The sequence below is a fragment of the Bos javanicus genome, chromosome 3 (genome assembly GCF_032452875.1).
Source record: "Bos javanicus breed banteng chromosome 3, ARS-OSU_banteng_1.0, whole genome shotgun sequence".
In the NCBI taxonomy this organism is placed as follows: Eukaryota; Metazoa; Chordata; class Mammalia; order Artiodactyla; family Bovidae; genus Bos; species Bos javanicus.
In genome coordinates, this window is record NC_083870.1 from 66,840,647 (window position 1) to 66,864,045 (window position 23,399).

The 23,399-nt window shown below is 41.7% G+C and overlaps 1 protein-coding gene across 1 annotated transcript in view; it reads right to left on the reverse strand.

The window, feature by feature from the left end:
* The window catches only part of GIPC2 (GIPC PDZ domain containing family member 2), a 100,329-nt gene extending 91,037 nt beyond the window's left edge, over positions 1-9,292 (reverse strand). Inside the window, exon 1 of the mRNA XM_061411494.1 lies at positions 8,730-9,292. Coding sequence (XP_061267478.1) covers positions 8,730-8,969 — 240 coding nt within the window. The 5' untranslated portion in view covers positions 8,970-9,292. The remainder of the gene's footprint in view (positions 1-8,729) is intronic.
* Between the last annotated feature and the right edge of the window lie 14,107 nt (positions 9,293-23,399).

Consider the following 23,399-nt stretch of genomic DNA (forward strand, 5'->3'; position numbering starts at 1 on the left):
CAACTACTGAGGCCCCTCACCTCAACTATGAAGCTGGAGTGCTACAACTACTGAAGCCCATGCACCTAGATCCTGTGCTCAGCAACAAGAGAAGCCCTGCGATGAGAAGTCCTCACACCACAGCAGAGAGTAGCCCACACACGCCACAACTAGAGAAAGCCTGTGCAAAGCAACAAAGACCCAGCACAGCCAAGACAGATAAAAAGTAGATCAATCAATAAATAAAATTTGAAACTAAAAGAGTAAGAAGTAGGGAGAGAGTGGCAGAGGGGGAAGGTAAAGGACTTGCTCTTGGTTTCCCAGAGTCTAAAGTTACTGCTTTCACTCAGACAAGCATGAGTGATATTCCAGCAGTCTACAGAACTGGACTGTCCAGCTACAGAGGTGATTCTGGGCTTCCTCACCTCCCTGTATGTCCTAACAAATACATACACATTGTCCAAGGTAAGCTGAGTGTGTCCATCTCTTACCACATGCATTCAGGATGTCTGGAGGGGTGGGTGCAGGGGAGGGATGGCAAAGGGGCCACCATCTGTCTGTGAGGTAGCAGAGGCTTGGGGAGGGGTTCAGACTTGATTCTACTGTTGTTTACACACCTACTTCAGAGGATCTCCAGAACACAGAGCAACAATCTTAAATCCATTTCTTATCCTCCTCATAGCAACAAGGTCTATAGGACAGTCTGGTGAGAGTAACTTCCCACTTCTCAAAACGAGTTACAGCTCTTGTCGGGGGGCAGGTGGCAGGAGTTGTTTCTTTGATTTTGCTTGCATTCTTCGTATAAAACCAAGGCTGATGCTCAACAGGCATAGTGAGCACACATAATGATTGTAGTATATTTAGAACTTCTCAGATAGTACTGCGCAGTTCCAGAAAATACCATCCTATTTGACTTAAACAAAACTTTATGAAGAAAACACAGCAAATGAATAGTCAGTTGTGTTTCAACTTGATAAAACACCAGCCAGGGATCACTCCTCTGCTGAAAAACAGTTGAGTTATTCTTATTGCCTACAGAATAAAACCTATACACCTTTAAGGACGTTTGTAATCTCACTACTGTCTACATCTTCAGCTTCATCTCCTACTGGATTCATCATCTATTTTTTAAAATTTTTATTGGGGTGTAGTTGATTTACAATGGCACCGCACTCCAGTACTCTTGCCTGGAAAATCCCATGGATGGAGGAGCCTGGTAGGCTGCAGTCCATGGGGTCGCGAAGAATCAGACATGACTGAGCGACTTCACTTTCACTTTTCACTTTCATGCATTGGAGAAGGAAATGGCAACCCACTCCAGTGTTCTTGCCTGGAGAATCCTAGGGACAGGGGAGCCTGGTGGGCTGCCGTCTCTGGGGTCACACAGAGTCGGACACAACTGAATCGACTTAGCAGCAGTTGATTTACAATGTTGGGTTAGTTTCAGGTGTACAGCAAAATGAATCTCTTTGACATATACATATATCTTCCATCATCTACTTTTATTTATTAAACCTTAATGGAGCATCTAAACCATCTAGCAACTCTGAAAATGAGATTTTAAGGAAAAATATCCTCCCAGCCCTCAGTAAGAGATAGGGAAGTAACTAAATGTGCTAATGCTATGTTAAAATATGCAGTTGTGGGTATTAAACATGGCTAGGTTGACAGATTCACAAAGAAGGCTTCTTAGAGGAGGTGACAGTTGAGACTCGAGAGGTGAGTAGGAGCTATCAGAACAAAAAAGTGAGAACATCAAGAGAAAAGGCACAGAGGACTTAAACAGTTAAACATTCTGGATTTAAAAGGTGGTTAGGACATGAGACTTAAGCACACACGAGGCAGGACTCTAGACAGGCAGGCCAGACTAGAAAACATTTGGCTGGTGGGGGTTATTTGTAAGTGCCATGGTCTGAATGCTTATCTTCCCTCCCCTAAAATTCAAATGTTGAAATCCTAGTGTCAATGGGTGGGGTTTTTGGGTGTTGCTCAAATTTTGAGGGTGGAGCTCTCATAAATGTGATTAGTGCCTGATCACAGAGGCTCCAGAGAGATCCTTAGCCCTTTTCACCAAGTGAAGACACAGAAAGAAGGTGCTGGTGATGAACTAGGAAACTGAGCCTTCAGGGGTAACCATGCCGGCACCTTGATTCCCAGCCTGCAGAATTGTGAGTAATAAGTTTTTGTTTTTTAATAAGCTACCCAGTTGGTGTTACTGTTTTATAGCAGCCTGAAAGGAATAAGACAGTAACTGGGAGCCCTGTAGTTTTTTGAGACTGGTATAATCAGAGCATCAATATTAAAATAGAGGATGGGTGTGGGACAGTTCCTGGCAGTCCAATGGTTAAGACCCCCACTTCCAGTGCAAGGGCAAAGGTTCAGTCCCTGGTCAGGGAACTAAGATCCTACACACTGTGTGGCACGACCAAAAAAACTTTTAAAAGAAAAAAAATAAAGGATGGGTGGAATCAGGGAAATCATATTCAGGGTGCCCCTTTAGAATCTGTGTTGTAATAGACCACTGTCAATGCCTTCCAGTCAAAAGCCACCAGGAATTCTCATTTCTAGTTTACTGTCCCTTGCAACAAAGAAGACAGCACACCATGGAGAACTGTGGGGAGAGTCTGAGTAGGAGGGTATTAGAAAAGAGTTGGGCTTGTGTCAGGTGATGTTAGGGAAGCTTGGACTTGCTGTCAGGAAGTGGGGCCAAATCTATGACTCAATATCCTAGTAAACTTATTAAAAGGTGGGGAAAAATGTCAAAAGTAAAGCTGTGGTTGGTAAAAGGAGCTTCAGTCAATTATATTAGTCAAGGCAAGGGGATGTCTGATTATTTTTGTGGTATGGACAATGTTTGCATTTTTGTCTGTTCAGACATGATTACAGAGTAGTCTTATTTCTGTCTGACCCATCACAGTCACAGAATGGTCCCTTCTGATGCTGATGTTCTATGAAATTATCATGTCCAACATGAAACCATCATGACCTGCCTGTGAGCATCAGGTCAGCTCCCAGATGTCAGGAACTGACTTTCTCTTTCTCACAACTCTTTCTGCTCAGTGTTGTTGGGCTTGCTTCATAATCCTCGGATCTCAATGATAAAGTGCACACCAAACTCCCAACTCCTTCATTTACCTGTGTTTTTACTCTTTTTCCTAGGAGAGCAGCATACAAGTCAATGAGCCCCATTTTGTTCTATCTTCCTAGATTTCTCATATGGGAACCAGAAAGACACTGTTCAACTTGCCAGTTATCTGCCATTGCTGGGAAATGATCAAGTTTGCATCACTGTGCACAGTCTCCAGAAAGTGCCACGATGACAGAATACTGACTTCCGCAGGGGCTCAGGGCTGGCGTCAGCAAGTTGAGAAAAGCAAGCAGTTTCAGTTTCTGGAAGGTTTCACGAGACAGCACCCCATACACTTAACTTACTTAGGAAGCATTCTACTTACAGAGATTCCAGCTTTGCAATTTCTGGAATTTGTGGACACGTAAACATTGGATCCAAGTCATTTTTACTTAGCTTCTCAGTCTTCATACTTCACCCTCTTACTACTCCCCAGTGAAGATATGAGTGATGCTCCTCATGCCTAACCCCTTCAAAGACTAGTTTCTTTCCTCACACTATAGTATTAAAAAAAAAAAAATTAACACATACATAAGATACCAGTATTGTAATCAGTACTAAAGCTTTATGCTAAAGATTCAGGATTTTAAATACCATATTTTCATGAAGAATCTTCTACTCAACATAATTTGAACTCCAACTATGTTTCAGGTACAATTCTAGGCCCTTGTGGGCTGCATCAGAAAACAAAATAGACAAAATTCTTTGTGGAACTTATACTCTAGTATATGGGAGAGGAAAAAGACAAGTTAAATATATACAGGATGTTAGTATCAATGGAGGAAATTAAGTGCTGAAGGGAACAGGAGGTGCTATAACTTAGGAGTTTTGTTCCCTCTTTTTTTAGGGGTACTGTAATTTTAAATGGAGTGATCGGTACCAGTCTCAGTGAGAAGGCGATGTTAGAGCCGACTTAAGGAAGAGCATTCTGAGAATTCTCTGGTGGTCCACTGGTTAGGACTCTGAGCTTTCACTGCTGAGGGTGCAGGTTTGATCCTTGGTCAAGGAACTAGGATCCCTCAAACTGGGTTGTATCTGGCCAAAAAAAAAACAAAAACAAAAAAAGAAGAGCATTCTGCTAAGGAGGGATAGCTTCTGGGAAAGATGCAAAAGCCCTAAGGCTCTAGAGTTCAAGGACTAGCCAGGAGGCCATACTGGGTGGAGCATAAAGAACAGTGATGACTGAGTGGCCCCAGGGCCTGTAACCATCAATGGATGTTGACTTTTGCTCTAAGTAAGATGAGGAGCTATCAGTCTTGAACAGAGAAATGAGATATGAAATGTTATCTCACTGGAGACGGCAACTTTTGAGTTTGTTATAAAGGAGAAATGGGGTGATAGTGTGGAGGGATGGGAGCAGGTGACAAGAAAAAGTTTGTTTCATTTTTTTAAGACAAATAGCATGATTGCATGTTGAATATACAGCTTGAAATTAAAAATCACACTTTTTGCCTTTTCTGCTTCCCAAGTACCTTGTATTTGACTGCTTTAAGTATTGAGAGACAAGGGGCCGTATTTGCTTGACCCATTCAATCAACAAATTATTTAGTAGTTACATCACATACAAACTAATATAACTAAATCAAAGTTAATCATTTCAGAAATCTTTAGAGGTTTCAGTTTCTGGATATGTAAAGTATCTAACAAAATTTATTTCTTAATAGCTTTTAAATTCACTCTTTTCCTGCAATCTTTCCACATAATAGAGAATTAAGAAAACACATCAAGACACAAACTGCTTGTCAAACAATTACAGTGGTTCAGATAATCAAAATGCCCTTCAACAAGTTTTATGACCACAGCTCAAGAGTGTAGTGATCAACTCAAATGAATCCTGAATATTTTAAAAGATGGTGTTAAACTTTTTGTAAGAGTGTCCCCATATTTATGAGTTAACTGTTCTTTTAGATGAGATTTTTTTTCCCTTTACTGAATTGCTCGTTTAGCTGTTTAGAAAAATGATATCAGCTGTAAGAGATTTTTTTGCATAATTGGCCATCTGTTTCAAGGTAATGATTACAGACTGCACCCTGCAAGCAACCCATAGCTTTCGTTAGCTTCCTCCTTCAGGAACCAGGAAATAGGTGAAATCCATAATTATCAGATTCACAACAGCCTCTTTCTGAGGCAGTAAGTATTTTTGTGGTTGAGTCTGAGGCTTTTCTTGAAAAGATCATTTGTTTAAAAAAGAAGTTTTGCTGGTTTGTATTTGGAATTCAAATGAAGTTACTGAGAATCCCATGGCTGCTACGTAGTGAACTTGGAACCAGGAAACATTTCGAATCCCAGCTCCACCCCACGCCAGTCCCGTGACTCTAGGCAAGCTGCTTGGCTTCTCAGAGCCTCACTTAGCTCAATGGCAAAATGAAAAGAATCTTGCCTCAGTGCAATGGCAAGGATGGGATGACCACCATGTAGACTTACATGCCTGGCACAGCCAGGGGCACATTATAGACTGCCAGTAAATCCACCTGGATCTGCTACACCTGCCATCAGGTCAGGCCAAAGCCTTCCCTTTCTTCCTTAGCAAAGAAAGTACAGCTCTTCAGACAGTGCCATTTGTATCCTTAGAGCCACCTCTCTAGAGAAAAGGCAGGACTTCTGAGATAATCATATAAAAGGGAGAAATTTTTTGTTTGGGGGGTTTCCTCCCCACTGACATCTCAAGTTTATACCACTATTCCTCTTGCTGGGAGGATGGGATGATAAATGGATCTCACTGGTGTGCATTTTATTTTAATAAATTACTTGTTTCAAAAGTAACTATTGAGGACTTTCCTGATGGTCCAGTGGTTAAGAATTCACCTGCCAATGCAGGAGACATGAATTCCATCACTGTTCCAGAAAGATCCCACATGCCATGGGGCAACTAAACTCATGTGCTGCAATTATTGAGCCCATGCACTGCAACTACTGAAGCCCACAGCTTGAGCCCATGCCCTGCAACAAGAGAAGCCGCCACGATGAGAAGCCCATGCACCACAGCTAGAGAGTAGCCCCCGCTTACCACAACTAGATAAAGTCATATGCAGCAATGAAGACCCAGCACAGCCAAAAATTAACTATTTTAAAAAGTAACTATCGAAATACTTTGACATATACTATGATGATGCATATATACTTTATCCTGAATATACTTAACTCTTTTTAATCCAAATGGAAAACCTGCATATAAACGTTGTTTATATACATAAATACTAACACATGGGGCTTCCCTGGTAGCTCAGATGCAAGGCAGGAGACCTGGTTTCAATCCCTGGGTCAGGAAGGTCCTCTGGAGAAGGAAATGGCAACCCACTCCAGTATTCTTGCCTGGGACATTCCATGGACAGAGAAGCCTAGCAAGCTATAGCCCATGGGGTCACAAAGAGTCGGACACGACTTAATGACAAGACAACAACAATATACTAAGATATATGCCTAGGGTTACAAAAATTTATGAACTTTGATAAAACACATCATAATACCCACTGTTTGTCTTGAAATTCTAATGCAAGTCAGCGCATTGGAAACCAAAAATGCTGAACATGGTTGTCAAGCTATTACTGAGACACCCTGGAAAACGTGGGAAGCAATATAGCAATATAACCTCATGGAATTTGGAGCCAGGAAAAACCCTGATTTTAGAGACTTCCCTGGAGGTCCAGTGGTTGATTTCACGCTTCTGCTGCAGGAGGCATGGGTTCAATCCCTGATCAGGAAACTAAGATCCTACATGCCTTGAAGGGCAGCCAAAAAAACCACCTCACAAACACATGTAATTTGAAACACAAATGAAACACAAATTTTGAAAATTTTCTAAACCTCAAAGCATTAATTTTCTATCTATGAAGCAGAGCTAATAATAATACTTCTCAGGTATTAAGTGGATTGAGTAAAGTCATGCATCTTGAGCTCAAAATAATAACACATTATGATGACAAAGACTTAATGCAAAGTAAATAAATCTGGAGTCCCTAGTTACAGCAGAGAAGTTTAAAGTTCTCAATTAAGAATGCTAACAGGCTCACTTAGCTTAGAACCCGGAAGATCCAAGTTTAAATAATGGCCCAGCCTTTTTGTTACTAGTTATGTGACCATGGCCAAAGGCCAGTCACATTTTACCTCAGCCCCCTCATTTAATTGTTAAGTATTAATGACATTATTAATAGTTACTATATATAAAGCACTGACCATATGCCAACGCAATCTGATGTTTATCTATGTGCTCCAGTCTTCACAATAACCCTTCAAGCTAGAGGCTCTTACCTCTATTTTACAAATGGCTGAAATTGAGAGAAATTAAATTTGTTCAAAGCCACCCAGCTAGTAACTGGTAGAACCTGGATCCACAGCCTGGTTTATCAGTCTCCAAATCCTGTACTTAACTACCCAAATGACCTAACTCTCCCAGGGAAAATCAAAGAACATTACTCCTGCAAGAGTACTTTGTGAACTGAAACATCACAGAATGGGCTTGTGATTTGCCTACCCCTCAGTGCCTGGGAAACCTGAAAGGCTAGCTTCAATCTCTTTCATCTCATCTTGGAATTTTGTCTTTACCTCAATTTCACTTGAGCCGATCTGATAAACAACATTAAAGGACAGACAGCCAAAGACAGTTCTATGTACTCCCAAGAGTTCAGGGCAACAAAGTGTTAGTCGGTCAGTTTGTGTCTGACTCTTTGCGACCCCATGGACCGTAGCCCGTCAGGCTCCTCTGTCCATGGAATTCTCCAGGCAAGAATACTGGAGTGAGTAGCCATTCCCTTCTCCTGGGGATATTTGCCACCCAGGGATGAACCCAGATCTCCTGCATTGCAGGTAGATTTTTTACCCCCTAAGCTACCAGGGAGGCCTTCAAGGCCTCAAGACCTTGTGCTTCTCCTTGAAATGTGGACAAAATACTTTCTTGGACTAACTCCTCACACCTGCATTTGCAGTTAGCTTGTTAAGTATAAAAAGTCACATAAATGTCTCCTGAAACTAGCTATAACAAACTCCAGTTGCTGGCACACATGCCATCAATCTAATTAAGGCAAATTTCAGTCCCCTTTCAAGGATACGGTGTCAAATGTAGAGCTAGCCCCTCTGAAATTTCTGTCAACTAGTCCCCTGCAGTTCAGTATAACTTACTTAGTTATCCACCCTTGGAATAATAATCTTCTTGGAAACACCAAAGTGTTGGTGCTGGACATGACATATGAGGGACAAAGTGGGGCTCAGTTTGGCATCACCTAGCCCCTCAATCCTGGAGATTCTCAGCGTGGCCATCTCACCCCGGCAGAGGAAACAGGAGGGCAAGGTCCAGATAAAGTGAAGGGTGTTAATTTACCAACCAGATCTCGACGCTGGAAAGCCGCTGAAGCTGCTGAATCTGGGGCTACTAGAGTCTATTCATTTGCATGAGGAAGAAAGGTCGTCCCGCGTTTCCCAGAAGCCAGATTGAGCCTGGAGAACGTGACTCTCTCCGGTCCTGGGACTGCCGTTTTCCCTTCACAGTAAAACAATCTGGCTGCCCCTGGGGCGCTCACGAGGGACCCCGTCCCTCTTTCGACCTCGGAATCGGGGAAGCGCAGCCGGAGCCAATTTAAGCCTGCGCAGCGGGGGTGGGAGATGCTGAGCCCCAGCGCCTGGCCCTTACCTCCGACGGAGGGATCTCAAACACGCCCGCGATCTTGGCGTAGAGTTCCTGGATACTGGAGAAATTCTCCACTCTGCCCGTGGCGCTTCCGTGGGCCAGCTGCGTGTGGAAAACCAGCCTGCGGGCGGGCGCCGGAGGGCTGGGCAGGCTGCGGACAGCCGCATCCGTATGCTCGCCCTCCACCAGTCGGGAGGTCTCCTTGGTGTTGAATTTCTTTTTTCTCCGCAGCCCCAGGGGCATCTTGCCTGGCCGAGGGCGGCGGCCCACCTGCGCTGCCAGCGGGCTGCTGCCTCCTTGGCCGGCCCCCTGGACTTTGTGCCCAGCGGCCCGCCCGCTCGAGGCAGGTGCAGCCTGGGCTGGGCCAATAGCAGAGGGCCTTCGGCCGGGCCCCGTCTGGTCAGGGCCCCCTCCTCCACTGGGAGGAGCTGCACCTGCAGGCGGAGGGGCCACCAGCCCTCTGGGATCTGCGAGAAGAAAAGTTGGACCTCAGGATAGGGAATGTTGCCTGCCTTTCCCGTTCTACAAAGATCAAACCATCAGCCTCTGCTGCTGACCCTACCCCTACCCCGCGCCCTGAGGGGAATTCAGGATGCGGAAACAAGGAAGCATTCTGTGCTTTGGAGAGTGTCCCTAGATAGTTAAGATGCATATCTTAAGGAATAATTTCAGTGAACCCAGACTCTTTCATCTTCTCTTACATAGGAAAATTCTACAGTCATTAATTTGAAATGTCTGTTCTTTGTGATTAGCAGTAATCTTTTGATATTCCAGTACATGTTTTTATCCAACAGAAACACTCATATGTCGTGGCTCCTCCCTTACCTCTTCTAAGCAGTTTCTCAGAGCTATCTGAGAGGCTGTCTACTCAGCTAGAGTAAGGTCCTCAAGTGAAACTTAACTCGAAACTTTCAGGTTGTGCATGTTCTTCAGTTGATAACCCACTCCCTCATCGCATTTCCTAGCTTCTTTTCCCTCTTTAAAAAATAAAAAAAGTTGGCTCAATTTCTATAAAAGCCTTAGGATGCTGATTCTACAGAGCACCACATCTTAGGATACAACATGATGGCCCTTCTGGTGACAGTCATAAACGTGTGGTAGGGGCTCACATGTTTGTGGCCGGGCCACATGCTTTCATGTCTGTACACAGAGGATAAGAATTTAAGTGGAAGACAATCTCCATCTTTTTTCTCTGTACCATTGGAGAAGGCAATGGCAACTCACTCTAGTACTCTTGCCTGGAAAATCCCATGGACGGAGGAACCTGCTAGGCTACAGTCCATGGGGTCGCAAAGAGTCAGACACTTGAGCGACTTCACTTTCACTTTTCACTTTCGTGCATTGAAGGAAATGGCAACCCACCCCAGCGTTCTTGCCTGGAGAATCCCAGGGACAGAGGAGACTGGTGGGCTGCCGTCTATGGGGTCGCACTGACGCAACTTAGCAGCAGCAGCAGCAGCATATACCCTGCAAGGCAGAATTGGAAGGAAAAGTTTTGAGATTAGTACCACATTAGATTTATAGTCACATACCCTCAGCTGACCCCTCAACAACTCTCAGTAATCCTTGTTACTTTTTCCTGGGTACCTTTCTCTCACCAGTTTCCCTGGTGGCTCAGATGGTGAAGCGTCTGCCTGCAATGTGCGAGACCCGGCTTTGATCCCTGGGTCAGGAAGATCCCCTGGAGAAGGAAATGGCAATCCATTTGAGTACTGTTGCCTGGAAAATTCCATGGATGGAGGAGCCTGGTAGGCTACAGTCCATGGGGTTGCAAAGAGTTGGACATGACTGAGTGACTTCACTTTCACTTTCTCTCCCAAATGTTCAGCACTCTACCTAAGTGATTTCTCCACCTCTGCCCTCCTTGGTCTCTGCAGAAAACCCTGTTTCATTCTACAGAGGAAACTGAGGCCATTCAGTGTGACTCCTGAACTTCCTCAATTCCCAACCCCTTGTCTGTAACTCCACTCACCTCCTTTCTCCAAACTCTGAAGAAATCTCTTCTTTTTACTTGACCCTTGTTCTGATCTCTTCATTCCTCAAGGGTCTCTATGCTTAAGCTACCAGCTGACTCTTGTTTCTCCTCCCCACTCAGTGCCACCCACTGATGGTCAAAAGCCCAAATATTTTACATTGTTTTCAAGTCCTCCACACCTCCACCCCTGCAGTCACCTCTACATTTTCACAACCAAGCAAAACAGCCTTAAATTATTAGCTGCATTTCCTCAATTCCTCTTTGCTCTTAGACTCACTGTGATCAGACTTTACCCCCAAGTGTCACTGAAATTGCTCTTACTATGGAAAGCATTTAGTCATCAGATACGATAAACACTTTTTGGTCTTTATCTTACTTCAACTTTTGGAGTATCTGACTGCATTGACCACCTTTATTCTTAAATCATGCCTCTGTTTTGGATTCTGTCTACTGAAATAAAAATGTACAATATGGGAGTTCTGAGTTTCTGTTTTATTTGGAGATTTACTAAGGACTGAAGAGCGCCGAAGAATTGATGCTTTCAAACTGTGGTCCTGGAGAAAATTCTCAAGAGCTCAGTTGGACAGCAAGGAGATCTAACCAGTTAATCCTAAAGGAAATAAACCCTGAATATTCATTGCAAGGACTGATGCTGAAACTGAAACTTCAATACTTTGACCACTTCAATACTTTTCAATACTTTGATGTGGCTGACTCATTGTAAAAGACCCTGATCCAGGGAAGTTTGAGGGCAAGAAGAGAAACAGGTGACAGAGGATGAGCTGGTTGGATGGCATCATGGACTTAATGGACAGGAGTTTGAGTAAACTCCGGAGGATAGTGAAGGACAGGGAAGCCTGTCATGCTGCAGTTCATGTGGTGACGAAATGTCAGACACGGCTTAGTGACCGAGCAACAACAATAGCCCAGTGCGTGCAATGTGAAAGTTGAACCATAAACAAGACTGAGTGCAGAAGAACTGATGCCTTCCAACAGTGGAGAAGACTCTTGAGAGTCCCTTGGACTGCAAGGAGGTCAAACCAGTGAATCCTAAGGGAAATCAACCCTGAATACTCCTTGGAAGAGCTTATGCTGAAGCTGAAGCTCCAGTACTTTGGTAACTTGATGCAAGAGTTGACTCATTGGAAAAGACCCTGGTGCTAGGAAAAGTTAAAGGCAAAAGGAGAAGAGGGCAGCAGAGAATGAGGTAGTTAGATAGCATCACTGACTCAATGGATATGAATTTGAGCAAACTCTGGGAGATAATGGAAGATAGAGGAGCCTGGTGTGCTGCAATCCATGGGGTCACAAAGAGTCAGACATGAGTTGGTGACTGAACAACAACATAGCCCAAGAGACAGCCCCTTAGATAGCCTGAAAAACTGCTCAGATGAGGGGGGAGATCAGTGTGTATGTGATTTTGGCAAAGGGGGTAGGTACATGCAAGCAAGCACACATCTCAGTAGAAGGTTGCTGCTAGACGTGTGGAACCTTCATTAATGGTTTTAGTGCTTTTCTAAGTGTGGGAAGATGCAAGAACCCAGGTTTATAAAAAAATTTCCTCTCAAAATATTTGACTATCTGAAGCCTGTTCTACCAGTGTTCCCAAAGCCTTGCTCTTAATCTGTGTCCTGATCTCCTTTCAGGGTGTGTTAAAGGTCAGCAGCTGCAGTGGCTAATAACTCAATTCCAGTTGTGATATCTACAAATTGGTATGAACTCCTCTCTTCTTGAAATCGCTAAGATATCTTGAAATCCCTGCACTTGTCAGGAGGTGTCCTTCATTATTCACATGATAGGCTGCTGGGAACCTAAAAGTTTCCAATTTCTGGAGGAATCAGGTAGAGAGAAAAGACAAATCTTTCAATTCTGCTTACAAGGATTGTTTTTTGTTGTAGTCCTTAAGTCCTATTTGATTCTTTGTGACCTCATGGTCTGTAGCCTGCCAGACTCCTCTGTCCATGGGATTTTCCAGGCAAGAATACTGGAGTGGGTTGCCATTCCTTCTCCAGGGGATCTTCCCCACCCAGGGATCAAACCCATGTCTCCTGCATTGGCAGGCAGATTCTTTACCACTGAGCCAACTGGGAAGCCACTTCTTTTCCCTTAACAAAACACATTTTCACTCCTCATATCTTTTATTGAAAATACAACTTATACTTCTTGCATACTGAAATGTTTCCATTATTATTTCTAGTAGCTTTAATACATATTTTAATTAGAATTCTCAACTCTTGAAAATCAATTTCTAGTGAAAAATAAGAAGTAAGCACTTAAGAACTTTTACATTTTCATCCTATACATGGGCAAAATTTTAAATATTATTCATAATGTTTAAAAACATGTGCTTTCTTATAGAAAATGTCCCAGTGTTGCAGCAAACATACTTATTAATAGTCCTAAATATCTTTAGTTTCTCTGTAAAAGAAACCCAATGTTCAGTAATTAATGTTTCAGTATCTTATTTTATTTGAGAATGACCTAGTCAATAAACTTTCATCATTAACTTAATTTAGTAAAACTCTAAAATTTTAAGTTTCTAAAATCTGAGAAGCTATTTTTAAGTAGATATGCCTAAAACATAATTATTCCTAAAGAGTTTACCTAAATATTCTTATCTTATTTACATTTAATTTACTTATAAACAATGTTATCATACCAAGTGATTTTTCTTCCTTATAAATTTTGCACCGGATATAATAAGGTCTTATTTGACTTCTAGTAAACCTAGGTACAATCATACTATTATACTTAATGTTGATAGCTCTAAAGATATGTCTGTATTAAACCAACAAACTTAAACTAACTTTAATAATAAATATTAATTTAATACTGAATATTTCCCAGTTCATATGAACCTGAAATTCATTTGGGTTGGTTTCTTTTATATTTCTCAGAATTTATGTAAGCACTTAATTTTTGTTAAATCAACTAAATAGAACTCATTTCCAAATTAATTTTGGTTAAACCATCTGGAGGTAGAGACATATCGTATCTCTAACATACACACAGACATATATATCCATGTAGACACAGAGATCTCACAATTTGATGTTAAAACTTAGCCATGAATCAAGTATTACAATATAAAACTCACTAGTTTATAAACAACAATTGGAATACATTAAGTTTACTCACCTGAATTTAAAAAGGCCTGTCCCTTCTTTTTTTTCTCAGTCTCAGGAGTTGGAGATGGTCTAGGATAAGAGATGAGTTCCTAAGAGCCCTGGTAGAATATACACATCTCAAGACACAAAAAGAGAAATGCAAGTTTCTCCTAGAAGGACTTGTTCTCTTAGGATCAGGATTGTGAAAAGACATTTCATCAAGCTGGCTTTTTTTAACTTAACTGCATAAGCAATAAAAGAGCCCATTTTGACCAGTTGAGGGGACAAAATTTCCTTTAATTCTCAATTAAGTTGGTACTTGTAAATATAAGTTTTGTATAACCTGACTTGAGTGTTGGTGGGAGGCTGGCTTTCTGACAACCCTCATTTAGGAAAAATGTTAGGCCAGCCTCCCACCTAGTCAACCAGACCACTCAGTGTCTTTCTGAGAAAACTCCAGTATCTTTCAAATGGAGAGCCTGTTCTATACCACTAAACAAAACTTTGGTTCATCAACCAATAATTGGAAGATCTAAGAACCAGAAGAGCTTACTCCAGTTTGTCTGGACACACCAAGGAGGTAGACACTCACTAGGGGCCCTGCTGGTACCAAGGCTCCAGCTCCACATAGAATTCAGGTAAAGGAGAGAAGTCTACTCTAGGTCCCTAGTGTTCGTGCTCAAGTCGCTTCAGTCGTGTCTGACTCTTTGTGACCCTATGGACTGTAGCCCGCCAGGCTCGTCTGTCTGTGGAATTTTTCAGGCAAGAATACTACAGTGGGTTGCCATGCCTTCCTCCAGGGGATCTTACCCTCTCTGCACCCACCCAGGGTTCAAACCTGCGTCTCTTACATCTCCTGCATTGGCAGGGAGGTTCTTTACCACTAGCTCCACCTGGGAAGCCCCTGGTTCCCTTAGTGGTCACCAAAACTATCAACTGAAATAAAAACACTGAATGTGAGAGCTCTGAGTTTCCGTTTTATTGAGAGACATAGGACTATAAACCAGGAGACAGCCTCTCGGAGGACTCTGAGGAACTGCTCAAAAGAGGTAAGGGGGGAGGTCAGTGTATATGTGATTTTGGCAAAGGGAGTACATACAAGCAGGCACACATCTCAGTAGAAGGTTGCTGCTAGTCATGAGGATCAGATATCTTCATTAATGGTTTTGGTGCTTGTTCAATTGTGGGAAGATGCAAGAATCCAGGTTCATAGAAAATTCTCCTGAAAATATTTAACTGTCTGAAAGCTTGTTCTGCCAATATGTGCCAAAGCACAGAGTACCTCACCCTGACCTCCTGTCAGGATGTGTTAAAAGTTAGCAGCTGCAGTGACTAATAACTCAATTCTTGTAGAGCCGAATGGTGATCAACCTTCACTAGTTGGGGTACCTCTCCTGTCTTTGCTAAGTGCTACTCTCGAGGAACTGTGTTCTGTGAGGCATTTTTTCTTGGCCATCTTGTCTTCCTACCCTACATACTCTACCTGATTGACCACTTCTAGTCTTCCAGTTTCAGCAGATGTTGTTGACCTCCAAATTTGTATCTGCAGTTCAATCTACCAGAAAGAGAATGCACTGTAGGAGACTAAAATTGAGATTATACAAACTCATCCTTTCTCCTGAAAATATCTTTGTTTCTCCTGATTTCACTAATCATGATCACATACTCTGTGGCCCAAACCAGACATATTTGAGTCATCATACCAAGCTTTTTCCTTTTCCCTAACCTCTTGGATCAATTCAGGCCTGAAATTTTCTGTTTTTCAGATTGAGGTTCATGTGTGCATACATATTCAGTCATGTCCAACCCTTTGCAACCCCATGGACTGTAGCCCACAGGCTCCTCTGTCCATGGGACTCTCCAGGCAAGAATACTGGAGTAGGTTGCCATGCCCTCCTCCAGGGCATCTTCCCAACCCAGGGATCAAACCCACATCTCTTATGTCTCCTCCATTGGCAGGAGGGTTCTTTACCACTAGCACCACCTGGAAAAGCCCAATATTACCCTTAGACCTGAGGAAAAGATATGGACTCCATAGGTTCAAGGGATATGGTCACCCGGAACTCATGCCCTCCCTTCTAGAACATGCTCTGGATACCCAGGATCCTGGATTTCCCGGCCCAGGTGGGCCCAAGTCTGGTTCCAAAAACTGCATAGTTTTTTCCCAGGGTCAAGGCAGGCCCACACCTGATGTGCACAAAAGTATGCCTGGGTGGGGTGGGGGGTGGGGGGCGGTGGCCCAGGAGCCACTCTTTGCACAGTATGAGGTGGGGAAAGGGGAGGAGCACAGAGCAGAGCTTCAGAGGAATAGAATGGGGTAGTCTTCAGGCATAGACCTGTTTCTCCCCATGTCCCGCTACACTCCTCTATGTAACTGGGAACCTCAAATATTGAACCTGACCTTTTAGATCATTATTAAAATGTATTGGTCACATAGGAAGCTAGAACATACATTATTTGACAGTTTGTTTTAAGCAATTATTTTTCAGTAGTTAGGATATGGTATCTGGGTGTCCATGTCCCACATATATGCCTGCCCTGACCTCATTTTCCTCCCCAGGTCACTGGACCAAACTCTGCTGCTGCTGCTAAGTCACTTCAGTTGTGTTTGACCGTGCAACCCCATAGACGGCAGCCCACCAGGCTCCCCCGTCCCTGGGATTCTCCAGGCAAGAACACTGGAGTGGGTTGCCATTTCCTTCTCCAATGCATGAAAGTGAAAAGTGAAGGTGAAGTCACTCAGTCAGGTCCGACTCTTAGCGACCCCGTGGACTGCAGCCTACCAGGCTCCTCCGCCCATGGGATTTTCCAGGCAAAAGTACTGGAGTGGGCTGCCATTGCCTTCTCCGGGACCAAACTCTACCATGAACCAAACCAGATGCCAGAGGAGAAAGAAAGTCTTTGCTAATATTGTCGACACTGCAGATGTCTCCAGGAAAAATTGGAAAAAATGAAAGTTGGGTCTAGAGAGGCTGGAATACCAGCCCACTTAACCCCATCTATTGTACCAGAAATAGTTCTATCCAAAGTCACATATTTTAATCACTCAAGAACTGTATTCAAAACTGAAAATATTAATTAGTTGGCATATAAGCCCTTGATGACTCTTCAGTTTTGAACTTGCATATATGCTCACTTTTTTCTTGTATGGGAAATTGTCTACCTAACCACATAGTTTCTTGAGGGTAGAAAACACGTTTCACATTCCGTTTTGGTATCCTCTCCAGATTTTCATGTAGAGTTGTATATGTAATGCTGCTGCTGCTGCTGCTAAGTCGCTTCAATCGTGTCCGACTCTGTGCGACCCCATAGATGGCAGCCTACCAGGCTCCCCGTCCCTGGGATTCTCCAGGCAAGAACACTGGAGTGGGTTGCCATTTCCTTCTCCAGTGCAGGAAAGTGAAAAGTGAAAGTGAAGTCACTCAGTCGAGTCCAACTCTTAGCGACCCCATGGACTGCAGCCCACCAGGTTCCTCCATCCATGGGATTTTCCAGGCAAGAGTACTGGAGTGGGGTGCCATCGCCTTCTCCGTGTATATGTAATATATATCAGTAAATATGACTGGCTATAATAAACTGATCTTTGTTTCTTCCTACCTAAGATAAATGATTAACTACAACTAATCAAAAATATTGTCTTTGCTTTATATCTAGGCTTACACTTCAACTTAGGTTATTAATCTGTATTTCCACTCAGTAGCATTTCATGTTTCTAGCCTAAGTATGAGTGAGTCACAAAAAAAAATTCTAGGATTAAATTAATATAAACTCACACGTCCGCCAAAAGCAATAATATTACCTTGTTTGAAAGAAAAGGTGTAGTCATCAGATGAATCATAAGACAGATTTACTAACTTGTTTTTGTTTTTCCCAGGAAACATAACCTCTAATTACATGTAACATTAGGAATTGTGAAGAAATACACACTGCCCACCAAAACACACACTACCCAACCTCCTCAGCACCCTTCCCTTCCCCGACCCCAGTTATATATGTATCCAATAAGCAAGTACTTGGGAGAAAATAAACACAGGATTTGTTAAACCATATGCAGTTTTCCCTGGAACTAAAGATAGTGTGTTTTATAGTTGCATGGCAACAATGAACAACTGAAGATGACAAGTAGGCACAGAAATAACCCTTATTTAGCTGAAATCCAGATTAAATCCTTGTAGGAATAATTGGAAATTGAGAACTGGAAAGTGGGAAGAAGAAAAGAAGACAAAATAATATAGTGGGATGAATAAAGTTAATAATAAGTAGATGTTCACTGAGCACCCACTGCGTGCCTGGCATAGTGTCCACTATATTACATGCATCATCTCATCCATGGACACTTAGAGAAAATCCTCTGGTTTGGAATCCAACTTACTCTGCATCTCCAAGGTTACGGTAAATAAAAGAGTAAAGAAACAAAAATAATGTGAACAGTAAACTAAATTAACATAAGTCCTTCTATACTAATATAAATATTAAAAAGCTGTGTAGGATTTAGAAAGTCTTAGAAGTCACATATTTTAATCATTCAAGAACTATATTCAAAACTGAAAATAGTAATTAGTTGGCATGTAAGCCCTTGATGACTCTTCAGAGTTGGCCAAATAATTTCCTTTATACAGAACCCAAAATAGTATTTAGAGCAAAGACTGTTTAGAGTAACAAATATTTTTAATGAAAATAATAACTAAGTAACCTTTGAATGTGAGCATGTCAAGACATAGCAAAGGCAAAAAAAGTATTTTTTCTTAGGAAAAATTATCTCATGTAAGAGTAAAAATTCTGGAGCAGTTATATGTCAAAAATATGAAATCTGAGGTTGATCTACTATCCATTTGCTGGGGGAAAAGGTAACAGATTGTAAGCACCTGATAGTCATTAGTGGTGACGAGATAATTGTCCCCAACTGTTCCATTTTTAATTTGAAATACATGCAAATAATGAGTTCTCAAACATGCCCAAATATTTTTCATACTGTTCCTCGGTCTTACTGGAAAAATTATAGTAGTAAATGTTATCCAGAAATATTTTGCCATGCTTGATAATTAAAATTAGAATACTGAACTTACCCAGAAAGCTTTAAAACTATAATTTTATCTGAAAACTAATAATCAGTATAATATAATTTCCATCATTTAAGGTAATATAGTTCGATTTTTGGCTTCCCTAGTGGCTCAGTAGTAAAGAATCCACCTGCCAGGCAGGAGATGTGGGTTTGATCCCTGGATTGGGAATATCCCCTGGAGAAGGAAATGGCAGTTTACTCCAATATTCTTGCCTGAAGAATCCCATGGACAGAGGAACTTGGTGTGCTACAGTCCATGGGTTACAAACAGTCAGACATGACTTCAAGACTGAGCATGCACACACACATTTTATTAAACAGAAACGATATGGTGATACTGGGGCCAAGTAAAGACTAGTTAGGAAAAACGCAAGCCTGAATCTGCACAGTATTGCTGGCATCAGCCAGAAATGGAAAGCTATTGCATGACATTCCACTTTGGGTGGCCCTGAAACACTTCTTGAAGGGAAATCCCCTCAGTGTGCAGAAATTTAGGCTGCTCATTTGATTGTCCACTTTGCATGGAGAGAAAAATGCCCTGGTATCTACTTAGGCCACATTCTCCTGGATAGTCTTCAGTTCAGTTCAGTTGCTGCCATGTCCAACTCTTTGTGACCCCATGGACTGCAGCAAACCAGGTTTCCCTGTCCATCAACAACTCCCGGAGGTTACTCAAACCAATGTCCATCGAGTTGGTGATGTCCATCTAATAATCTCATCCTCTGTAGTCCCCTTCTCCTCCTGCTTGCGATCTTTCCCAGCATCAGGGTCTTTTCCAATGAGTCAGTTCTTCCCATCAGGTGGCCAAAGTACTGGAGCTTCAGATTCAGCATCAGTCCTTCCAATGAATATTCAGTGATTTCAATGAATATTCAATGATTCAGAATATTCAATGATTTCCTTTAGGATGGACTGGTTGGATCTCCTTGCAGTCCAAGAGACTCTCAAGAGTCTTCAACACTACAGTTCAAAAGCATCATTTCTTCAGCACTCAGTTTTCTGTATGCTCCAACTCTCACATCCATACATGACTACTAGAAAAAACATAGGCTTGACTAGACGGACCATTGTTGGCAAAGTAATGTCTCTGCTTTTTAATATGCTGTCTAGGTTGGTCATAGCTTTTCTTCCCAGGAGCAAGTGTCTTTTAATTTCATGACTGCAATCACCATCTGCACTGATTTTGGAGCCCAAGAAAACAAAGTCTGTCACTGTTTCCCCATCTATTTGCCATGAAGTGATTGGACCAGATGCCATGATCTTATTTTTTGAATATTGAGTTTTAAGCCAGCTTTTTCACTCTGCTGTTTCACTTTCATCAAGAGGCTCTTTAGTTCCTCTTCAATTTCTGTCATAAGAGTGGTGTCATCTGCATATCTGGGGTAATTGATATTTCTCCTGGCAATCTTGATTCCAGCTTGTGCTTCATCCAGCCCAGCATTTCATATGATGTACTCTGCATATAAGTTAAAATATACAGGATGAAAATATACAGCCTTGACATACTCCTTTCCCGATTTGGAACCAGTCTGTTGTTCCATGTCCAGTTCTAACTGTTGCTTCTTGACTTGCATACATATTTCTCAGGCGGCAGGTCATGTGGTCTTGTATTCCCATCTCTTTAAGAATTTTCCACAGTTTGTTGTGATCCACACAGTCAAAGGCTTCGGTGTAGTCAATAAAGAAGAAGTAGACGTTTTTCTGGAACACTCTTGCTTTTTTGATGATCCAATGGATGTTGGCAATTTGACCTCTGGTTCCTCTGCCTTTTCTAAATCCAATTTGAACATCTGGAAGTTCACAGTTCATGTATTGTTGAAGCCTGGCTTGGAGAATTTTGAGCATTACTTTGCTAGCATGTGAGATGAATGCAATTGTGTGGTAGTTTGAGCATTCTTTGACATTGCCTTTCTTTGGAATTGGAATGAAAACTGACCTTTTCCAGTCCTGTGGCCACTGCTGCGTTTTCCAAATTTGCTGGCATATTAAGTGCAGCACTTTCACAGCATCATCTTTTAGGATTTAAAATAGCACAACTGGAATTCCATCACTTCCACTAGCTTTGTTTGTAGTGATGCTTCCTAAGGCCCACTTGACTTCACATTCCAGGATGTCTGGCTGTAGGTGAGTGATCACCCCATCATGGTTATCTGGGTCATGAAGATCTTTTTTTGTGTAGTTCTTCTGTGTATTCTTGCCACCTCTTCTTAATATCTTCTGCTTCTGTTAGGTCCGTATCATGGCTCGCCTTTATTGTGCACATATTTGCATGAAATGTTCCCTTGGTATCTCTAATTTTCTTGAAGAGATCTCTAGTCTTTCCAGTCTATTGTTTTCCTCTATTTCCTTGCATTGATCCCTGAGGAAGGCTTTCTTACCTCTCCTTGCTATTCTTTGGAACTCTGCATTCAAATGGGTATATCTTTCCTTTCTTCCTTTGCCTTTTGCTTCTCTTCTTTACTCGGCTATTTGTAAGGCCTCCTCAGACAACCGTTTTGCCTTTTTGCATTTCTTTTTCTTGGGGATGGTCTTGATCACTGCCTCTTGTCATGAACCTCTTCTCATGATCACTGTCATGAACCTCCATCCATAGTTCTCCAGGCATTCTGCCTATCAGATCTAATCCCTTGAATCTATTTGTCACTTCCACTGTATAATCATAACGGATTTGGTTTAGGTCATACCTGAATGGTCTAGTGGTTTTCCCTACTTTCTTCAATTTAAGTCTGAATTTAGCAATAAGGAGTTCATGATCTGAGCCACAGTCAGCTCCTGCTCTTGTTTTTGCTGACTGTATAGAGCCTCTCCATCTTTGGCTGCAAAGAATATAATCAATCTGATTTTGGTATTGACCATCTGGTGATGTCCTTGTGTAGAGTCTTCTCTTGTGATGTTGGAAGAGGGCTTGCTATGACTAGTGCATTCTCTTGGCAAAACTCTGTTAGTCTTTGACCTGCTTCATTTTGTACTCCAAGGCCAAATTTGCCTGTTACTCCAGGTATCTCTTGACTTCCTACTTTTGCATTCCAGTCCCCTATAATGAAAAGGACATCTTTTAGGGGTGTTAGTTCTAGAAGGTCTTGTAGGTCTTCACAGAACCATTCAACTTCAGCTTCTTCAGCATTATTGGTTCGGGCATAAACTTGGATTACTGTGATATTGAATGCTTTGCCTTGGAAACCAACAGAGATTATTCTGTTGTTTTTGAGATTGTATCCAAGTACTTCATTTCAGACTCTTTTGTGTGACTATGATGACTACTCCATTTCTTCTAAGGGATTCTTGCCCACAGTAGTAGATATAATGGTCATCTGAATTAAATTCACCCATTCCAGTCCATTTTAGTTCACTGATTCCTAAAATGTTGATGTTCACTCTTGCCATCTCCTCTTTGACCACTTCCAATTTGCCTTGATTCATGGACCTTGATTGAGGACTCACACATCCTCAAACAGATAACTGAGAATAATTTTTAAACATCAAGGTCTTTTTTTCTAGTTGTTTACGCTCTGTTTATCAGTAGCTGATATGCAGGTACATTGTTTGATATATTAAATTATCTTTATTAATAAATATAGTCTCTTCAGCAGAAAAAATTCTTTGAAAAGACTTAATGGGGAGAAATAATGTAAGGTCAGTTGGTATAGAAAGGTTGAAACCAAGACTACAAAATAAATTGCTTCTACCATAAAATATTATGTTTTTTAAAACTTTTGATTGTAAATGTTTTCTGTACTTTTATTTTTATTTTCAAAAGGTAAGAATTTAAAATTCCAAAAATGTGCAGGAATATTATCTCTTATATATGAATCAGCAGCCTAAGAGCTATAGAACCATATGTCCTTTAAATTCTTCATTTGAAAAACTTCAGCCAAATGTAAATTTTTAACTTACTGTAATTTAAAATGTATTGGTAAACTTTTCTTTTAATATCATCCTGTCCATAGCTCATTGGAAAAGACTCTGATGCTGGGAGGGATTGGGGGCAGGAGGAGAAGGGGACAACAGAGGATGAGATGGCTGGATGGCATCACTGACTCGATGGACATGAGTCTCAGTGAACTCCAGGAGTTGGTGATGGACAGGGAGGCCTGGCGTGCTGCGATTCATGGGGTCGCAAAGAGTTGGAAACAACTGAGTGACTGAACTGAACTGAACTGTCCATAGCTAGTATTCTTTATATATTATCTTATTCTATTAGGAAGAAATAAATATTCTCCATTTACAAATAGGCAAAACAAGCCTGAAAAGAAATTTGATTGAGTCTCTATAGCCTGAAAGCCAGGATCAGAGGTCAACACCTTGACATTTTCTAGTTCCATTTTCTTTTTTTAATATTATCTTCTGCCTCTTGGGTATGAATTAGGAAACATTATATCAGCACTGTTTGAAAATTAGATTGTAAATCTTAAATGTATTTTTCTTCTTTTCAGTAAAGGTTCCTGTTTTTCAGGACTTTTATAATTGCTATTCCTTTTTCCTTAAATGCTCTCCTACCAGGTCTTGGACAGCTGCCCCCTTTGCGTCAA